The 21,271-nt window shown below is 41.4% G+C and overlaps 2 protein-coding genes and 1 non-coding gene across 5 annotated transcripts; 1 reads left to right on the top strand and 2 right to left on the bottom strand.

Annotated features, from left to right (window-relative positions):
• Positions 1–844: 844 nt before the first annotated feature.
• Positions 845–6,267, bottom strand: LOC148088139 (uncharacterized). The gene is made up of 5 exons (XM_087785833.1): positions 6,253–6,267; positions 5,309–5,437; positions 2,944–3,390; positions 1,299–1,679; positions 845–862 (listed from the first exon to the last, which is right to left on the bottom strand). Exons 1-5 carry the CDS (start codon positions 6,265–6,267, stop codon positions 845–847), a joined length of 990 nt encoding a protein of 329 aa, XP_087641959.1.
• An 11,191-nt stretch (positions 6,268–17,458) lies between these two features.
• LOC148088137 (uncharacterized) lies at positions 17,459–20,377 on the bottom strand. Of its 3 annotated transcripts, none has more exons than XM_087794693.1 (3): positions 19,373–20,377; positions 18,740–18,797; positions 17,459–18,662 (listed from the first exon to the last, which is right to left on the bottom strand). In XM_087794693.1, exon 3 carries the CDS (start codon positions 18,653–18,655, stop codon positions 17,945–17,947), a length of 711 nt encoding a protein of 236 aa, XP_087650819.1. In that variant the 5' UTR covers positions 18,656–18,662; positions 18,740–18,797; positions 19,373–20,377; the 3' UTR covers positions 17,459–17,944. The 3 variants fall into 3 exon arrangements, with proteins under 3 accessions (XP_087650819.1, XP_087650820.1, XP_087650818.1); XM_087794694.1 differs by having other exon boundaries at positions 20,207–20,377; XM_087794692.1 differs by lacking the exon at positions 18,740–18,797 and having other exon boundaries at positions 20,207–20,377.
• trnai-aau (transfer RNA isoleucine (anticodon AAU)) lies at positions 19,597–19,670 on the top strand. Its single transcript has one exon. It is a non-coding gene; the product is annotated as a tRNA-Ile (tRNA).
• Positions 20,378–21,271: the final 894 nt, after the last annotated feature.

Here is a 21,271-nt window from a genome sequence, read left to right as displayed (position 1 = left end):
TTATTTTCGTGTCATAATTATTCAACTTCCATACGTCTGTATTTACTTTGGTATTTTCTATACTAAGACACTATATAGCAATGTCAACGCTGTGTGTGATTCCAAATAACAAGTTAGATAGATAGATAGATAGATAGATAGATACAAGTTATGTACAGTCTAGTATATACTGAAACATATGTCTAAAAAGGAAAAAAATAAAAAATATAAAAAAATATATAAAACGTTAAAAAGAATGGGATGAGTCTGTGATACAGTAGAGTGGGATGAGAAGTACTATAACTCTGGAGTATATATTTTTTGACCTTCTGCAAAATAAAAGATTCAAGTTATACGTTGACAATAATATGGAAGACATTCTGCAGTGAGACATGAGGCTAAATACATGTTGATTTGTATATTTCTTCCCATTAGATCACAGTTCAGGCTAAACTTTTGGACAAACCTTCTGGGCTCATTCGAAGTTTTAGCAATAGTTGTGTAGTAAATGAGTTAAATCGCTTTTACCTTCACACACATAAATACCTAATCATTTCACCTGGTCAATGGAAGATAATTAGCGTGGATGACAAGGTTAAAATGCTTTATTAGCAACAACTAGTCCATCATTATTGTATTATTCAATCATAACCTACTCATGTCACAGGGTCTGCCAACAACTGTGAGGTTTGTTTTGATGGTAAAACGCTAACTATTCAGTGGACACCTTATATTGGTATTGTATTCAAATGTTGACATGTAATTATACTTTTAATCACTGCCATTGTATATTGAACTTCAGTAAGAACAAACAGAAAAGTTTATTGCCAGTGTTGTGAACACAACGTAGCAGTTGTTTGTGGTGTCAGTAGAGAGTAAAACACTGAAGTAAGATAAGACGGAAATAAGCAATGGAAAAGGCGGCAAGTTGTAACTTTTGAATGAATGAATGAAAATTGTTTATTTCAGGCAAGTCAGTTTAAATCATCAACACTTCATCGTAGTTCACATATTACATGCATGTCCCGAAATGGAAAAGCGTGAGAAGCAGAAGTTTATCTAGTCCCGCCATCATTACCCTCAGAATGAAATCATAATCGGTGCTACCCCTCGATGGTGAGTGCATCTGCTGGAGCGCCAGAAAATGCATAGAGTAGAACTTTTCCAGGTGCGTTTAAAAAAAAGGTTTTATTCAAACAGACAGTCATGTATCAAGGTGATCTAGAAAAGACCAGCGAACCTATTAGAACTAAAATGACTGACAGCATCTGAAACCAAACAATATTATTTTGTCCTTGAACAGGTAGCTCCTGTGGTACTCTCTCTTGACCAATGACTCTGATTCTCTTGGGGTCAAACACACAGTCCTCCTCCAGGCCAGAGGGCACACAGGTCATGCCACAGTTGGGGGGCACCCAGGCGGTGTCGTAGCCGTGCTCATGCCAAGTGAACTGCATTGGGTGGTTGTCGACATCGATGCGCTTGACACGACCAACTTTAACACTCAGCTTCAGAACCAAACGCTCGGAAGGATCTAATTTAAGTGGGTACCGCGAAGCCTTTAGTGGGTCTCGGCTCACGTACACACCTCTTCCCAGCATGCCCTTGGTTGACTGCCTGAAGCCATTGTTAATAATGGACCTGGCGCTGTCGATGCTGGTGCCATGATACATGATGTACACACCACCTTTTTCTATTGGCTGGCTGGATTGCAGTTGAGAAGCCATCCTGAAACCGAGCGAGGCGGAACTAAGACAGATGAACAAGTTACTTCAGTATGAAAGTAGCTGTTATGTTTAGATTTCAAAGTACTTATTCGAATATACTGTTTCTTTTTTTTAACCAATTTTATTTGGTGTAGAATTCTAACCTCTCCAGTCAATGTTGCCTTTTCTGTATGTCCTCAAAATCATGTCCCCCTAAAATCCCTATTTGCATAAATATAAAAATAAATAAAAAAAACACCTGTAGAAGTTATCTTATGTCAGGAGGGTGGCACCAGGTAAAGTATAAAACAGTACGATTTAGCAACGTTGACATGATTTTTGAAAAGATTTCTTACATTGCAATTAAATGTGAAACCAAAACCAAATTAATTAATTAAAATTAATCCAAATCTTAACCCTAAATCTATATCTAAATATGAAATGTACATCTAAATGTTTTCATCTTAGATCTATATCTAAGTGTGTATATGTTAAATATATATGCCTATCAAAATCTAAACCTTAAATTATAAATATAACATCCAAATCTTAGCCATAAATCTAAGACGAGATACAGTAGTAAAAAAATAGTTTATTTCAGGCATGACAGTTTAAATCATCAACACTTCATCGTAGTTCACATATTACATGCATGTCCCGAAATGGAAAAGCGAGAGAAGCAGAAGTTTATCTAGTCCCGCCACCATTACCCTCAGAATGAAATCATTGGAAGATAAATAGCGTGGATGACAAGGTTAAAATGCTTTATTAGCAACAACTAGTCCATCATTATTGTATTATTCAATCATAACCTACTCGTGTCACAGGGTCTGCCAACAACTGTGAGGTTTGTTTTGATGGTAAAACGCTAACTATTCAGTGGACAACTTGTATTGGTATTGTTTTCAAATGTTGTCATTTAATTATACTTTTAATCACTGCCATTGTCTTTTGAACTTCAGTAAGAACAAACAGAAACTTGTATTGCCGGTGTTTACAGTACAACGTAGTAGTTGTTTGTGGTGTCAGTAGAGAGTAAAACACTGAAGTAAGATAAGACGGAAATAAGCAATAGAAAAGGCGGCAAGTTGTAACTTTTGAAATATATTCCAGGGAACATTGTTCTCCTTAATATCCAAGGATTTCATGTAATTCACTCAACACGCTCTGAAAAAAAATCGGACAGCTCTAACTATTTAAAAAAAAAAAACTACAACCTTGTACATTATACTCTTCATAATATTTATTCTATGTCGACCCCACGGGCGGAACAGATCGTTTGCAGATCTGGAAGAGCCGACTGTGGTGCTTTCACTACAGCCATGACTTTGATTCTCTTGGGGTTAAACACACAGTCAACCTCCTCACCAGAGGGCACACAGGTCATGCCACAGTTGGGGGGCACCCAGGCGGTGTTGTAGCCGTGCTCATTCCAAGTGAACTGCATTGGGTGGTTGTCGACATCGATGCGTTTGACACGACCAACTTTGACACTCAGCTTCAGAACCACACGCTCGGAAGGATCCGATTTAAGTGGGTACCGCGAAGCCTTTTCTGGGTCTCGGCTCACGTACACACCTCTTCCCAGCATGCCCTTGGTTGACTGGCTGAAGCCATTGGCAATAATGGACCTGGCACAGTTGATGCTGGTGCCATGGTGTACACACGTCCTTCTTTTGGTGTCTGGCTGGGCTTCAGCAGGAAGCTGGATAAGGAGAAGCTAATACAAACGAACAAGTTACTTCAGTACGAAAGTAGCTTTTATGTTTTGACTAGAAATATAGTGCTTTAATTTCACCTTTCGCTGGTGGAAGGATTGTCCATGACGTTGATTTTCTGTATGCACTCAAACTCTGGGTCACTTCAGGTCTCCCTAGAATCATCATATTCAAAAGATCAAAAACATATTTTTAAACAAAACACGCTCCTCATATTACATGAGTTTAGCAGCACTGTTTAGTAAATGTTTCATGATTTAACAAATATTTACCACAGGGAAATAATATCTTAAACATTGATGTCCTTTTAAATAAATAAACTGAAACTGAAACTAAACGTAAAATCAATATCAAAAAAGGAAAATGCACATCTAATTATTAACCATAAATCTGAATCTTTGGTTAATATGTATATTGAAACATTTGATCATTTGTGTTTCGATTTGGAATTTTTTTTTCAATTAATTTTTTTAAGACTAAGGCTTGATTCCAATTCTTAGTTTGAGCCCTACCCCTAGCACTACCACTTCACCACCCGGTAGGCCCTTCGTGTCACCCTTCAGATTTGGGCACGGCCTACCCTACGTGACGTCATCAATCGTTGCCGTTGACGTCGGCAGAAGCGACTGGGAACCTGCTCGGAACAACAACACTGGCTTTGCTCCTGGCATTATATCGTTATATATTGTCTATCTACAACAAGTCGCCGACCTATCCGGAGAAGAAGATTTCATCGAAACATCCCAAGTGCTGCTAGAAAATTTCACGGTAGGTTTTTCCTTGAAAATAAGTTTTATAAGCGCTAACGCTACCAGCGATGTATGTTTCTTTGTTTTGTTTTTTAAAGTACGCAAACGGTATTGAAATAAATTTTCAGCTTATTGTGGTTGTGTTGATCGATGTATTTTGAGGTTTATGAACTTCTTCCGACCACAATTTTGCGGAATGCTAAACGTGCTAGAAATGGTCATTACAAGCGATCTATTTTAACGGGTTTCTTTGTTGTTGTTTCCTAAAAGATGCAAACGTTAGTGAACTAAAGTTTGGAGCTTATTCTGATTGTGTTAATCTATGTATTTTGAGGTTTATGAACTTTTTACGACCACAATTGTAAGCGGAATGCTAAACGTGCTAGCAATGGTTAATAAAAGCGTTCTATTTACATGTTTCTTTGTTGTTGTTTTGTAAAACGATGCAAACGGTAGAGAAAGTTTGGAGCTTATTGTGATGTAAATTAATGTGTATGCAATTTTTAAGACAACAATGGTCAATATAAGCCTCCATTAACCTGTTTGTTTTTCTAAAAGAATGAAAACAGTAGTAAACTATGTTTACTGTTATTGTAGCTGTGTTTATCAATCGTTAATATGTTAACCATCCCTCTTACATAAACCTGAAGTAATTTGAATTTATTTTGAGTAGCTTTTTACTCAAACTATTCTTTTTGAATGCTCATTTCTAATAGTGTGTGAATTTTCCTCCTCAGACTGGTTATCTCTCAGTGTACTGCAGAACCAACTTCAACTTGCCCATACTATGGTTATGGTTCAACGTGGAGACTGAGCTACAGCAGGATTTTCGCCAAGTGTTTGTTTTATTAAAATGTTTATAATCTAACATTTGTATTTGTATTTATTGTACCAGTATGAATGTAAATGTGTATTTAGGAATGACAACACTAGAACTTGTAAAAACAAATCTTGTATTTGACCAAACAATCTGACACATTTAACATGCAGAACCAAAATAAAGTGCAACACCTAAACAACAATAGTGCTTAAACAAAATAATGCTTAAATATATCGAAGAACACTCAAAAAAAGAAAGTCCATTTACATTTTGTCTTTACTTTCTAAGACAGATTTTTTTGTTGCTCTTCATGCCTCCTTTGCTGCCTAACCGTACCGTAAGGGTGTTGCAGGGCTTGAAACTGGGAGACCTGTGACAGAATCCAGACGTGCTGGGACCTGAGGCGAGTGTTGGGTGTCGGAGCTCCCGACGTGCTGGACCCGGTTTGGGGCATTCTGCATCATCCTGGAGAACATGGCAACAATAACATTATAATCCAGACATTCAAATAATCTGGAAATTATCAATTGTGTTGCTTTTATGAGTGATGTGTGGTAAACTGTTAAGACAAGTGTTGTCTTCACAAATACACATGATTTACATAAAATACTTTGCTTTAATGAAATACACAAACAATGGCATCTTCACTGTTTCTCTTAAAAGTGTATTATGAAATATATGATATGAAATATCATATATCATATATCATTGAAAACAATGCTTAATTATTGTCGAATTAAACATTGTTTTTATGTGCAAGAAATAATACTTTTCACATTAAATACAAACGATAGCATCTTTACTGTTACTCTTAAACGTTTTTTAACATGAAATATCGTTGAAAACAATGCTTAATTAGCGTCGAATTAAACATCTTTTTTATATGCAAGAAACAATACTTTTCACAGTAAATACACAAACAATAGCATCTTCACTGTTACTCTTAAAAGTGTATTAGCATGAAATATCGTTGAATATAATGCTTAATTAGCGTAAAATTAAACATCGTTTTTTATATGCAAGAAATAATACTTTTCACATGAAATACACAAACAACTAACGTCTTCACTGTTAAAAGTTAACAACTTAAAAGTCTATTAGCATGAAATATCGTCGAAATAATGCATACTCAAGAGTTTATGAACAAACAATTGCTAACGTTAGCATCTTCACCGTGTGTTTATATTTTATCAACATGGAATATCAGTAAAAACAATGCTTTCACATGGATTTTATAAAGAAACACTAGTTTTAAAGCAAGAATACTCACATTTATGTACTGTGTTGCTCGCCATTGTTCCCTCTCCGTCAGCACTCGGTTGCGAAGTGTGCCTCCGACATCACTACCTCTTGTAGGGAGACCTGGCACTACCTTGATCACTATCCCTACGCCGAAAGTAGAATTGGGAATCCACTACACCTCGCGGGCACGCGCAAACGTAGTGTTAGGGCCTAGTGGTAGTGCTCAAACTGAGAATTGGAATCGAGCCTTAATCAGTTTTTCACCGTTTTTGTATCACATATTCTCCCTGTAAACTGTTGACATTGATCTTATTTCGCATGTCAGTCAATACAAAAAAAATTTAAAGTGTTGACAAATTTATAGTTTGGATCAGTTGATACATTCAGTTGTTCACTTTAATATTTGATCTACTGGCGTCTCAACGCCACAGTTGTGATCAACTTATTTTAAACTTCATATCAACCACTAAGAAATATAATATTCACTTACTTTTTATTGAGGTCTCTTGTAACTTCTTCAGTCGTGTTAAGGGAAAACACTCACGTCATATGTTCGTAGAAGATTGTAGATCTTGCTTTCAGTTTTGATTTTGATTTTGAAATGACCTTTGTTACCAACCAGCGTTACTATTATGCAGGCGGATGTTGAGAGGTTGGTGGCGTGTCTAGCGTGTGCGTGCATGCGTGCTCTGTGTTGTGTTGGTGAGGAGGCGAGCAGCGAAGCCGCACATGCACATTTGTCCGGGAAAATACTATTAGAAGTAAAAACCATTGATTATATATAGCTATACGGACATCAAGTTACCACCGTCGAACGAGCCAGCTAAGTTGACAACTTAGTTTAGGAAACCAGCGGGTCTTAACCACGGTCAAGACGCCAGAAGGCTGGAACGGTAACACTGGGGTCTCGTCCAGGATAGTTCTGTACATGAAGACCGGAGTTTCACCGAGAGAAAAGAGGAAATATGAACTTTTAAGCGGATATAGTGACAAGATGGCGGCCCGCGGTGACGACGCAAATCAAATCACCGGATGGACATATTTCAAAATGAGGACACCGGGAGTAAGCAATAACCCTTTTCTGTCGGATATAAAAAATGTTGAAGTTGAAGAGGACGTTGATTATATGAAGCCACCTGGAGAGCTGCCAGGGCCGTCACATAAAATTATGCGTCAAGGGGTCGTGGCTCTGTTGCACCAGCGACCAGAACTGCGATGCTGCGGTAACCGGCATCGTGATGAATGAGGAGCCTGAGAGGGCACCAAGGATGCTCGCTGAAACACTGCAGAGGAAACCAAAAACTTCCATACCATGGTAGGCTAACAGAAGCAGGTACAAAAAGACAAGCAGGGAAGAAGTGGTATGTCACAACTGCTCTGGAGTGGGACACATTCAGAAGAACTGCCCCTCCCCTCGCCAACAACCATGGCATCCCACTAATGATGGCCTCAACTCCGCACTTGATCCAACCACAGTAGTCTTTGTGACAAAGAGTGAAGATGGCGAGATGTGTGTTCGAATATGGATACATGGACAAGAAATCCAGGCACTGCTGGACTCTGGAGCACGTAGAAACGTGTTGCCTCTTCATCATTTTAACTCTCCATTCCCTTAGACATTAGGCCCCCACTCCAGCCATCGGTGGCACAAGTTTTACAGGGTATCGGACCTGCTGGACTACCCGTCATGGGAGAAGTTATCATCCCTGTGCAGACAGGAAGCACGGTTACCCAGGTGAACTTTATCATGGTCGATACAGTTCAAAGTACTAAAGTCATACTGGATCACCCTTTCTTGCAGCAACCACAGGCTCTCCTCGACTATTGCCGCCAGGTGATAAACCTCTTCTTTGAGACAGTTCCCCGCTATGGTTTTAGTCAACAAACCAAGTCTCATCTTGTCAGGGTGGCACGCACGACTGTGTTGGAACCAGGATGGGAGTACGTTGTCCCCGGTGCTTCCCGTTTGGGCCATGCTATTGGTAGAGACATGATGTTAAGTCCCAACCAGGGTTTCATTGAGAAGGCCCGGGTCGTCGTGAAGCCGCAGCAGTCCACCAGCGTCCCCATTCGCGTTTTCAACGCAAATGCCACACCTGTAACTTTGAAGAGAGGGACCGTGGCGGGGGTCCTAAAGTCTTACAGTGAGGTGTTCTCTTCCAGCCCCACTGATCTTGGCCGTACTAGCATTGTCCATCACAACATTTTGACAATTCCTGGACCACCTGTAAAACAACCACCACGCAGAATGGCCAGGGACAAACAAATATCATCGGACCAGCAATGCGCCCGCCACGTTTCAGAGACATTTGGACCGTGTCTTAGTTGGACTACAATGGGAGACCTGCCTTGTCTACCTCGATGACATAATTGTTTTGGGACGGGACAGCGCTCAAATGCTGGAGCGGTTAGGCCAGGTGTTTGCTAGGTTGCGTGAAGCAAACTTAAAGCTTAAACCTTCCAAGTGTTGTTTGTTTCGGGAGAAAGTTGTCTACTTAGGTCATGTGTTCTCTGCTAAGGGAGTAGCTACTGACCCCCAGAAGATCAAACAAGTGAAGGACAGGCCTGTACCAAGGAATGTCCATGAAGTCCAGCAGTTTGTTGGTCTGGCCTCCTACTATCGGCGTTTTGTGGCAGACTTTGCAACAATAGCCCAGCCGCTCCACGAACTCACCAAAAAGTATGTTCACTACAGATGGACAGAAGAATGTCAGGAGGCATTTGAAGAACTCAAGCAGCGACTGACTTCGGCTCCTATTCTGGGCTATCCGCTCGATGAAGGTGAACTGTTCGTTGACACTGATGCCAGTGACTGGGGGAAAGGAGCTGTCCTGTCCCAAGTGCAGGGTGGTGAGGAGAGAGTCTTGGCATATGGAAGCAGAAGGTTGACGACTACAGAGCAGAATTACTGCACAACGAGACGAGAACTTTTAGCAGTGGTCGGGTTCACTTCCCATTTCAGACAGTACCTGCTGGGCCGACCCTTTACCATCCGCACCGACCACAGCAGCCTGAGATGGTTGACCAGGTTAAGGGAGCCGGAAAGTCAGCTTGCTCATTGGTTGGAAAAGCTCGCTGAATACAACTTCTGTGTGGTCCACCGGCCGGGGAAAAAACACCGAAATGCAGATGCACTTTCAAGGAAACCGTGTCGGAGCTCATGTCCATGTACAATACCAGACCCTACCATCAACACTGTCCAGTATCGGCATAAAGAGGTACAGTGCAACCTAACTAGTGACATAGAGAAGTCGGTTGCTATTGCAGGTACCACAGAGCAACCGCCAGTGGGGGTAATGGAGCCTGAAGGCTGGGTTGGCAGTAGGGTTGCAGAACTGGGGCCAGTGATAGTGGGGGTAGGGCACAGTGGAGTCAGCAGCTGCAGGGGGGTTGACAATCACCCAACCATTCACAAAGTTAGTGAGACAGCTCAAAGTGAATTGTTCGGAGGTTGGACCTGCGAGCACCTCAACACGGCTCAGAGGTCGGATCCAGATATAGCACCAGTGTTGGAGTGGATAGAAGATGGAAGCGTTGGGCTGCCTTGGGCTAACATAGCATCCTGCAACCCCGCTACAAAAGCCTACTGGGCGCAATGGAAAAGGCTGTATAAGAGGGATGGAGTACTTTTGAGCAAGTTTTATTGCACCGAAGGGAAGGTTCAATATTCACAGATCTTGCTGCCCCATGCTTGCCGCAAACCAGTGGTGGAGCAGATGCATGAAGGACCTGTGGGTGGCCACTTTGGAGCAGAGAGAACACTAGCACGCCTTAAAACCAGATATTATTGGTACAACATGAGGGTTGATGTTATATTATAAGGGGAGGCCAACGACGAACATCAGGGAGAGAGACTAGCCAGCTGCCCACTGGTGCGTGCTACACCCCTTCCTCGGCGACCACAAAGGGTGCGCAGAGCTCCAGACATGTTTGGTGACTGGCTGAGTCACTGAAGGCGGGGTGATGATCACCTGAGATGGGTGTAGGCGGATCGCTGCCCTACTCAGGTCGAAAGGAAAAAAAAACACTGTTACATTGTTTACAATCGTTGTCTGTTAAAATGTGTATTGATATGTTATCTTTATCACAGTTATATGATGATAAGAGTAAGAAGAATTTTCCTTTCTGATATTGTTAAAAAGGAAAAAAAGAGCTTAAAGGTTTACTAAATTACCTTTTGTGTGGTAATTGAGGATTTCAGGGCATGTACACGTTTTTGATACGACTATATTGATACCCAAAGCTAAATACCTTGTGTCTTATATTGACGGGAATGTTAAAAAGTGAAATTGAGCAACTGTTACCTATTTCCGTAGTAATGCACATATTTGTTATGGACACTTTGTTGCATTTACATGTGAATGGCAAGGGTTTAGTCATTTTGGTTTGTACACTAGATGTCGATCATTCTCATAATAGGTTTTCTCCCACTTAGAATAGCCCACTGACGGACCCTAGGGGTCGGAATGAGTATTGTGTGAATGTTTGCAAGTGTGATGTCACATGTCCTGTCTATAATATGTATTATGTCCTGGAGTGATATTAAGGGTTTAATTATCATCCAGAGTGGGGGTAGTGTTACCAACCAGCGTTACTCATTATGCAGGTGGATGTTGCGTGGTTGGGGGCGTGTCTAGCATGTGCGTGCATGCTCTGTTATAGTGATGGGATCGACAGTTCTTTTGAGTGTACTGAATCACTAGAATCAGTTCACTAAAAGGATTAGTTCAAAAGATTCGTTCAGTTCGTTCATTCACCAAATCACTAACTCGGTGCTTATGGAGCCCTGACTGCAATTTCTTCTACTTCCAGAACGCAGCCAAACAATCCTTTACTAGGTTTAATGATTCAGACCCGAGGTTCACATTCACTGCACTTGAGGGACAATGCAAAAAAAAAAAAGAAGCCCGGTGCGTTCACGGACAAGGACCAGTGACATTCGTGAGGAATTAGCAAATAGAAAAGATCTTGGGGTGTGTTCACAGCCGAACATGAATCCTCGTTCACTGAACGGATCCCTGTCACGCGAATCACCGGAAGAGAATCCTCTTCACTGAACAAATCTTTCTCGAATCCCCGGATGAGAATCCTCGTTCATTCACTGAACGAATCTTTCTCGAATCCCCGGATGAGAATCCTCGTCACTGAACGAATCCCTGTCGCACGAATCACCTGATGAGAATCCTCGTTCAGTAGCAGCCTAATGTGACAGTCTCTTCTGTGTAGACGTTCACAAACAAACATTGCAGCTGTAGTAGAAATTCTATTATTTTTAAAAACACTGTGTGTGTGTTTCCAGCCTGTCCAATAAACAAATAAAGTGTGACTAAATGTCTTGGTTGTTAAATGTTTTATTGCACTAAAAAGAAACAACAATAATAATAATACTAAAATGTAATATACACTTAAATGCAATCAACAATAAATTAAAAAGGCCTCGTTTAAGTAAAAACAAATATTAAAATAAGGAATCCTTAAAAACTAAATGTTCTGTAGCGAAGTCCCTCTCTCCCTCCTCAGTCCCTCCCCCCGCACCCACGAGTAGCTGGCTGCGTCGTTCGCTGACGCCGAGGATTCAGCGAGTCATAGAATCATAGAATCATATCATGATAATCATCGTCATAGAATCTTCCCATCGGCACGATCGCGGCTGAGTGAGTTCAGCTGAACTGAGAAAGGAACGAATCTATAAGGTAAGGTAAAACTTTATTGATCCCTCAGGAGGTCTCCTTCGGGAAATTGTTTTTTTCCAGTAGCCAATACATACAGCAATTTTTTATAAAAACTAAATCAAAATAAAATAAGAACAAGAGAAATAAAGAGAAAGAACACAATTACACAATCTAAGTCTAAAGATAAAGACAAAGAACATAGATCAAAGAAAAACAACAAAGACAAAGGATACAAAGACTAACATAGAACAGAACATCCAGATACTTTCACTGCACTCCTGCCCCCGAACTCAGAATTGTACAATTTAATAGCCCGAGGAATGAATGAATCCTTGAGTCTATTTGTTCTGCACCTGGGTAGGAGCATTCGTGCACTCATTCTGCTTTTCTGCTCACTGATGACAGTGTTCAGAGGATGACTGTCATTATCCATGATGGACAGTATTTTTTACAATGATCTCCTCTCAGCAACTGTCACCAGTGAGTCCAACTTCAATCCAACCACAGAGCCAGCCCTCCTGATCAACCTGTCCAACCTGTTGATACTCCTCTTGGACACATTTCCACCCCAACACACCACAGCATAGAACAGGACACTGGCCACCACAGACTGGTAGAACATGCAGAGGAGCTTCTTGCAGATGTTAAATGATCGAAGCCTCCTCAGAAAGTACAGTCTACTCTGAACTTTCTTATATACATGGTCTGTGTTGCAGGACCAGTCCAGTTTACTGTCCAGCCACACGCCGAGGTACTTATAGTTGTCAACTATCTCCACCTCGTCGCCTCTGATGGACACTGGACATGGCTTTGTCCTGGACCTCCCGAAGTCCAAGACCAGCTGCTTGCTCTTTGAGGTGTTTAGCTGCAAGTGGTTCCTCTCACTCCAGTCCACAAAGTCACGTATCAGACTCCTATACTCGTCTTCGCTTTTGTCCCTGATGCATCCAACAATGGCAGTGTCGTCAGCATACTTCTGGACGAGACTCAGCTCTGAGTTGTAGCAGAAGTCTGAGGTGTAGATGGTGAAGAGGAGAGGGGCCAGTACTGTCCCCTGAGGTGCTCCTGTACTGCACACCACAGTGTCAGACGTGATGTCCTTCAGCCTGACATACTGTGGTCGATCAGGAAGATAATCCGTAATCCAGGAGACCAGACCAGGGTCCACATGCAGCTGTGTCAATTTGTCCTGCAGCAGAGTGGGCTGGATAGTGTTGAAGGCACTAGAAAAGTCCAGGAACAGGATCCTCACTGAACCGCTTCCTTTATCCAGGTGGGAGTAGGTCCGATGCAGGAAGTGAAGGATGGCATCTTCCACACCAACTGCAGGGGGTCTTGCGCATGCTGGACTTGTGGCCTAAGATGTTTGAGGACCAGCCGCTCCAGTGTCTTCATCAGTTGCGAAGTCAGTGCCACCGGTCTGTAATCGTTCAGCACGCTCGGTCGGATCTTTTTTGGGACTGGACCACCTGTAAATATAGGAATACAGGAAGTCTTCCACAGAGTTGGTACTTTCCCCAGCCGTAGACTGAGGTTGAAGACATGCTGGAGTGGCTCAGCTAGTTCAGCAGCGCAGGTCTTTAGCAGTGGAGCAGACACCTTATCAGGACCAGCAGCCTTCCCTGGACGAATCCTGCAAAGTACATCCTGTACCTGGAGTGAGGTGAAGCTGGGAAGTGGTTGTGTGGAGCTGGGGGGGGGGGGCACAAGAAGGTGGGGCAGGTCCTGAGGCGGGCAGCAGTGAGGGTGAGGTGACCTGCTCAAACCTGTTGAAAAAGTTGTTTAGTCCATTGCCTCCTCCACCGTGTCCACTGCAGTCAGAGAGGCCTTGGTCTTGTGTCCAGTGATGGTTTTAACACCATCCCAGACCTCTCTTATTTCTTCTCGGCTCAGCTTCTCCTCCAACCTCCTCCTGTAGGTGTCCTTTGCCTCCCTCAAGCATCGCTTCACCTCCTGCTGAGCTGATCTCATGGCGTCCCTGTCCCTGCTCCTGAAAGCCACTTTCTTCCTATTTAGGACATCCTTGACCTCCTTTGTTACCCACGGTTTATTATTAGGGTTACAGCGGACAGTCTTAGTAGGGGCGACAACGTCCAAGCAGAAATTTAAATAGTCCGTTAGACAAAGTGTCTGTCCCTCGATGTCCTCACCATGAGAACTCAGCAGCACATCCCAGTCTGTTGTTTCAAAGCGGTCTCTAATGGCGTCCTCCACAGCTGGTGTCCACTTTCTGATTGTCTTAGTGGTCACAGTCTGTCTCTGCACCAGAGGAATGTACTGTGACTGAAGGTGGACCAGGTTATGATCGGACCTTCCAAGTGGAGGGAGAGGTTTGGCTCTGTACGCGTCCTTCAAGTTGGAATAAAGAAGGTCAATTGTCCTGTTATTCTTGGTGGGACAATCCACTGTGCCTGATGGAAAGTAGGCAGAGTAGAGTCCAGGTTGGCATGAAGAAAGTCTCCAGAGATGATGATAAACACGTCAGGATGTTGATTCTGAGGTCGAGCTGTCATTGTGTGGATCTTCTCACAGGCAGATGCAGCCGCAGTGCTCGGAGGAATGTAAACACACAGCGCGATCACGTGACTGAACTAACGCGGTAGATATTATGGCCGAACAGTTCTAAATCTTGACAACACAAGACTTTCTTCATAGTAACGTGTCCCGGGCTACACCAGCGTTTATTCACGTACATGATCAGACCTCCTCCTCTGCGCTTCCCACAGGCATGTGTGTCTGTGTCCGCTCTGACGGTGCTGAAACCTGGCAGGTCCACATGTGCGTCCGGAGTCAGCTGCGTGAGCCACGTCTCCGTGAAGATCAACAAGCTGCTCTCTCTGTAGATCCGCTGGTTGTTGAGGGCAGACAGCTCATCGATCTTATTTGTCAGTGAATTGACGTTCCCCATCGGGATCGATGGTCTGTGACGTCTCCGATTGTCCGTTAGCTTAGCCTTTAGCCTCTTCCCTGCTCTACAGCCTCGGTAGCGGCGCTGAAGTTCGATCGGGATCTCGTGGCGATCTCCAGCCCGTGCCATTGACTTCAGCGACAGTAGATCCTCTCTTGAGTAAACGAGACGATTCTCTCCATGTTCAAAAGTATCCATTTAAAAAATTATAGTAAAAAAAAATTAATAAAAACCGAAAGTTATAGATATTGCTGCGGAGCTACTGGAGAGGCAGCCGTCCTCGTCGGCGCCTTTAATGATAAAGTTTAAATGTTTAAGCTCTTAGATGAAGCTAGTAATTTATACTTCATATTTTCATTATCTTTTAGCATTAATTTAAGTATGGCGTATACGTATAGTGTATAATACTTTTTAATCTAACAACTTATTTTATATTTTAAACTGTATCAACCCCTGAGAAATATAATATTCACCTGCTTGTAATTCTAGTGTGACTTTTTTTCAGTCTTGTTTATTGACCTTAAATGAGTGAACTATTCAGCGAAGTTGGAGATTATTCTGACTTCTGGCAGTTGGTTGGTGCTACTAGAAGGTTGCGGGTTCAAACACTCGTTTGTTGACTTGATCTGTTATACAAATATCTGTTTGTACATGTATTTCGGTAAATATACTGTACATTTATTTCATGGTTCTTTAATTAGTTTTACATTTCTAGTTTCAGTGTTTGTCAATTTGTTTCAAGACTAAATTTGAATTTGCATTTGTTCTACGGGTGTCTCAATGCCAAATGATAAACTTATTTGAAACTTTATCAACCCCTTGTTATTCTTGTCAGGGATTTTCTCCTGGACAATCGGAATGAGAACAGAGGCAAGTGTTAGAATAACTAACGGTCAGAATCCAGATTCACCACCAGGAAGGAGTTGAGGCACTTCTGACGACTTCCCAAATCACTGATGTTCTTCGCTTCTTGCTGCCTTTTTATTTGAAAGCTCAGAGCATGACACACTTGAATACAAACAGTTTGTTCATTTGTTGCTGGACGCAGCCAGCAAAAAACGATTTTCTGTACGAGTCAAGATTTAATTTATTTCATTTTGATTTATTATTTTAGTGACAACGGTAAATAATGTAGTAAATATTTAATTTCCTTCTTCAACACGTTGATGCAGCTCCTCGAGACTGTCCAGAGGTGCTCTCTCGACCAATGACTGTGATTCTCTTGGGGTCAAACACACAGTCCTCCCCCAGGCCAAAGGGCACACAGGTCATGCCACAGTTGGGGGGCACCCAGGCCATGTCGTAGCCGTGATCATGCCAAATTAACTGCATTGGGTGGTTGTCGACATCGATGCATTTGACACGACCAACTTTAACACACAGCTTCAGAACCACACGCTCGGAAGGATTTAAATTAAGTGGGTACCGCTAAGCCTTTAGTGGGTCTCGGCTCACGTACACACCTCTTCCCAGCATGCCCTTGGTTGACTGCCTGAAGCCATTGTCAATAATGGACCTGGCACAGTCGATGCTAGTGCCATGATACATGGTGTAAGTAGCTGTTATGTTTAGATTTCAAAGCACTTATTCGAATATACTGCTTCTTTTTTTTCCCCAATTTTATTTGGTGTAGAATTCTAACCTCTCCAGTCAATGTTGCCTTTTCTGTATGTCCTAAAAATCATGTCCCCCTAAAATCCCTATTTGCATAAATATTTAAAAAACCAAACACCTGTAGAAGTTGTTATGTCAGGAGGGTGGCACCAGGTAAAGTATAAAACAGTACGATTTAGCAACGTTGACATGATTTTTGAAAATATTTCTTACATTGCAATTAAATGTAAGTAAGTAAGTAAGTAAGTAATATTTATTTATATAGCGCTTTTCGAGACCAGGGTCACAAAGCGCTTTAACAATCAAAACAATACTCAAAACAGTACATACTTCAAAGATCAAGACAACACCGAGAACAACACAGGAGTTCGAGAAATTCAAGGAAAAGCCTGAACAAATAGAAACGTCTTAAGATGTTTAAAATGTTTAAAATGTGAAACCAAAACCATTAATCCAAATCTTAACCCTAAATCTATATCTAAATATGAAATGTACATCTAAATGTTTTCATCTTAGATCTATATCTAAGTGTGTATATGTTAAATATATATACCTATCAAAATCTAAACCTTAAATTATAAATATAACATCCAAATCTTAGCCATAAATCTAAGACGAGAAGATACAGTACTTCTCAGAAAAGTCCCTGAAGTAGGTGTTAAATATGAATAAAAGGTTCCTTACCTGTCGTTCTCTGGAGCGTTGTTTAACGAATTGCTTTCGTTTGCGAAGAACTCTTGTAGTTTGATCCTCCTCCCTTTAAAGAATCCAGTCTGAGCGCATATATTTAAAGGGCGTTTCTTTTTATAGCGTTGTCATTATTTCCAGGATCCTATTTTGTCTTCTCTTAAGTCAATGTATTCCACCATAATGGCGTATGTTGAAGGTGGACGACCCTCTGCAGGAGATGGTAGAAACCAGACCGTCTATGATGACCCTGGTGGTCTCTCGAGCGGCTGCAACAGGTGAAGGTGGGCTGAGGGCAGAGGTCGTATTGAAGAAGCAGGATATCGAGGACGGACACTCAAATCACTTTTAATTTCTTTATTCACCAGATATATGGTGATTTCTTTTTCTAACTGGCTCGTGTTGTTTACATTTAGTTGGACAGATGGATGGATGGAGGCTTGTTAACAACCGGAATGTTTATATTTGTATTTAATCACACACGTTAGGTACTTTTAAGGTAATAGTTCTGCATTGTGGCACTACATTTTGATGGACGGATGTATTTAATTAATACAAATATAGTCAACAAATACTTATCACTGCCTCACAAATATTTATTTTCTCAAAAGCACAATATGACAATAAGTAAAAAATGTATTTCTATAGCAGGTCCGAGATGAAGTCAACTTCCTCCACCAGACACTGATGCGTTCCCTTCATCAAACTTGAACGCAGCAGGTTTATCCTGATCAACCAATCAAAGCAACCAAGTGAGCTCCACAGCGACAGAGTTTGAATCTCCACCAAGAGAAGTCATTGTCATAGTTTTCAAGTAGAAACACAGCATAAGTCAATGGAGCTCACATTCTAAACACCAGAATAGCCCACGGAAGTGAGGTGCATGATGGGAAGCTGTCGACCCTGAGCTTGACAGACGTGTTTGTGCATGAAGATACAAATGTCCCGACCACAGCTCCAGCACCGCTGGACAACGTGTTCAGATCCCTGCCGGGTTCCTCTCCGACAAAGGGAACAGTCGTCGGGAGGACCGACTCCTGGACCTCCGGACGCCCGTCCCAGGAGCTCCTGCAGCTCCGTCGTGACGGTGTCGTCCGGAGCCTTCACCACCGCCACCACCCTCACCCTGTCCGGGTCGAACACGCAGTCCTCCTCCAGGCCACTGCGCACCGCAGAAAAGCCGCACCTGGGCGGCACCCACGCCGTGTCGTAGCCATGGTCGTGCCAAGTGTACTGCAGTGGATGATGGTCCCTGTCGATGCACTTGACCCGGCCCACTCGCACCTGCACCTGCAGCACCACCCGCTCCGTATGGCCGCTGTTTTTAGGGTAACCGTTGGCCTTCTTCCTGTCACGACTCACGTACACCCCCTTTCCCAGCATGCCCTTTTGAGACTGTTGGAAACCATCGGAGATGATGAGGCGCGCACTGGACACGCTGGTTCCGTGATACATGGTGTAAAGTCCTCTGTCGGTAGGAGTCTGCGAGGACTCCAGCTCGCCACCAGCAGGGGGCGCTCCTTCATTTGTTGTTTCCCATCCAGAGAAGTGGACCGACATGTTGGTTCTGTAAAGCAGAGCATGAGAACAAAACATTTGTTCGGGTTGTTTTTGTACATTCCTTTAATTATTGACACTCCTTACTCTTTGTTTTTTGGTTTTATTTGAAATTCTCTTGTGGGTCACACCTGGTACACTGTGGCTGGGAAGAGCAAAACACAAGTGACAAACAATTGAAATAGTTGCAAACTCGTGAAACAATCTGACCAAACATTAAAATAAATGTACAAACTCCGTAACCAATGAATCAATCCTGAAACAAATTTTTTTGTGAAAAAAAAAAAGAACTTCAGATACTTCAAAGTTTGTACGTTACATTCATGGTTTGTACATGTATTTCTGGATATATATATACACACACACGTTTACTTGGTTTTTTAATTACTTTCAAAGTTTGTTCAAGTAGTTGTAGATTTTGCGAATTTCTTTCATTTTGTTTATTTGTTTCAAGACTAAATCGTTTTTCATTCCACAGCAGCCATATTCGTGTCACATGTTCTCACTGTAAACGGTGTTTTATTAATTTTTGAAAACCAGTAAGAAGATTAAAACGTAGACAAATGTACAGTTTTAGATCAGAACAATTCATACATTCCGTTGTTATTTACGCCACAGCTTTGTTCATTTTAAACGTTAACAACTGAGAAATATAATGTTTGCTCACTAACTGCAGTCTATCGTGACTTCTTCAGTCGTGTTTATTTAAAAAAAAAGTACCTTTAAAAGCGTGAAATATCCGGAAGAGTTGGAGATAAATCCCAAACTTTCGTTTTGGAGGAACGTGACGTCATACTGGTATGAGCGGTTAGTACAGTTGGTTGGTGCTGCCAAAAAGTTCAACACTCGTTCCAGACACATGTTTTGTGAATGTTCCTCTTTTCTAAAGGGGGCAGACGTGAATAAAATCGGCAGTTGTGATGACGTCATGACTTTAGTGACAAGGCCGGTTAGCTCAGTTGGTTAGAGCGTGGTGCTAATAACGCCAAGGTCGCGGGTTCGATCCCCGTACTGGCCACTTTTTTATTTTATTTTTTAAGAAGAAAATAGTGAAACTATCAAAATACGTCCAAACAACCCTTCGAACAATAAAGGTGGATCAATAAAACCCCCTCCGACTAAATTCGTCATCTGGTTAATGAATTATTAATTATGTTTCATGATATTGTTCGATGAATGTATCAAATGTTTTAAAATCAGCAAAAGCCCCAAAAAGCGCCCCCTTCATCTTATAACCAATGATAGCAAGCCTGTCTTTTTAATGACCATTCATAACATTTAACTAGTAACTAAAACTCTTAATAACAATTAAAGCTGTAAATTAAATTATTTAGTTAAAATTGAACATGCAACGATATTTCTCTGTCTGAATGAATGAATGAATGAAAATTGTTTATTTCAGGCATGACAGTTTAAATCATCAGCACTTCATCGTAGTTCACATATTACATGCATGTCCCGAAATGGAAAAGCGTGAGAAGCAGAAGTTTATCTAGTCCCGCCACCATTACCCTCAGAATGAAATCATAATCGGTGCTACCCCTCGAAACTGACCTAGAGCCGGAACTGGTGCAACGTCTCTCAGATCCGGGCTGATCGCTGTGCATGAAGTCCTTCTTCTTCACGGGCATTCGTGGCTGAGGAATCATTGGATGTCACAGAGAGCTCACCTCTTGTGTGACTTCTTCAGTCGTGTTAAGGGAAAACACGCACGTCGTAAGTTCGTATGAGATTCTAGATGCTTTCACTTTTAGTTTCATTTTGACACGACCCCAGGCGGGAAGACTGCCATCACGTGAGCAGGCAGTCAGCGAACCACCGTCACGTCAGCCCGCGCTGAATAAATCTTGCGCGTCTATTGCTAAGCTTACGGTAAAGAAGCTGAACGCTACCAGATCGTTTGAGACAACTTGAAAATTGTTTTTGTCACGCAATAAATTAACTGTAATAATGTCTTATGTTGTATTTATTCAACCTGATGGAATTCTGTTCTATTTTCTTTGGACTAAATGATTATATAATTTATTTATATTAATTATGTTTCCATTTATTTATTTTAACCAACAATACGAATTAACTAATTTAAATTGTGTTAATAGCGCTATAGCGGAAATCTATCTTGAACTTCTATGGGGTAAATTCAAAATTATATCATTATAATCTGTCAATTACTACACATTTATTTTAAATATCATAGAATGAAACTCTTAAAAGTTTAGTGAAAAATTCCACTGGATTATGATTCATGATGACCTTGACTACTATCCTGGTAAATTTGGAGAGATTTTACTGTAGAAATTTGAAATAAATGATCCTTAAATATAGTCATTATATGTTAATGCCGACATTTTCAAAATTAAGTAAAAAAAAAAAATCCTTAAAAGCTTAGTGAAAAATTCCACTGGATTATGATTCATAATGACCTTGACTACTATCATATTAAATTTGGAGAGATTTTACTGTAGAAATTATAGTCATTAATGAATATATTTAAGGAAGGCAGTAAAATATCTCCAAATTTACCATGATTGTAGTCAAGGTCATCATGAATCATAATCCAGTGGAATTTTTCACTAAACTTTTAAGGATTTTTTTTAAATTCAATTTTGAAAATGTCTG

The sequence above is a fragment of the Callionymus lyra genome, chromosome 1 (assembly GCF_982586985.1).
Source record: "Callionymus lyra chromosome 1, fCalLyr1.hap1.1, whole genome shotgun sequence".
NCBI classification, from domain to species: Eukaryota; Metazoa; Chordata; class Actinopteri; order Syngnathiformes; family Callionymidae; genus Callionymus; species Callionymus lyra.
Note: the sequence above shows the minus strand (reverse complement) of the source record. Positions and strands in the feature narration are given on the sequence as shown.

Coding starts and splice junctions, on each gene's coding strand:
- LOC148088139 (XM_087785833.1), bottom strand. Junction 3,391..5,308: donor AGCCCTGCAACACCCTTACG/GTACGGTTAGGC, acceptor CTCCTTATCCAG/CTTCCTGCTGAAGCCCAGCC. Junction 1,680..2,943: donor CGATCTGTTCCGCCCGTGGG/GTCGACATAGAA, acceptor CAATCCAGCCAG/CCAATAGAAAAAGGTGGTGT.
- LOC148088137 (XM_087794692.1), bottom strand. CDS start 20,301: ATGATTCCTCAGCCACGAATGCCCGTGAAGAAGAAGGACTTCATGCAC. Junction 18,663..20,206: donor TGCACCAGTTCCGGCTCTAG/GTCAGTTTCGAG, acceptor TCTGCTTTACAG/AACCAACATGTCGGTCCACT.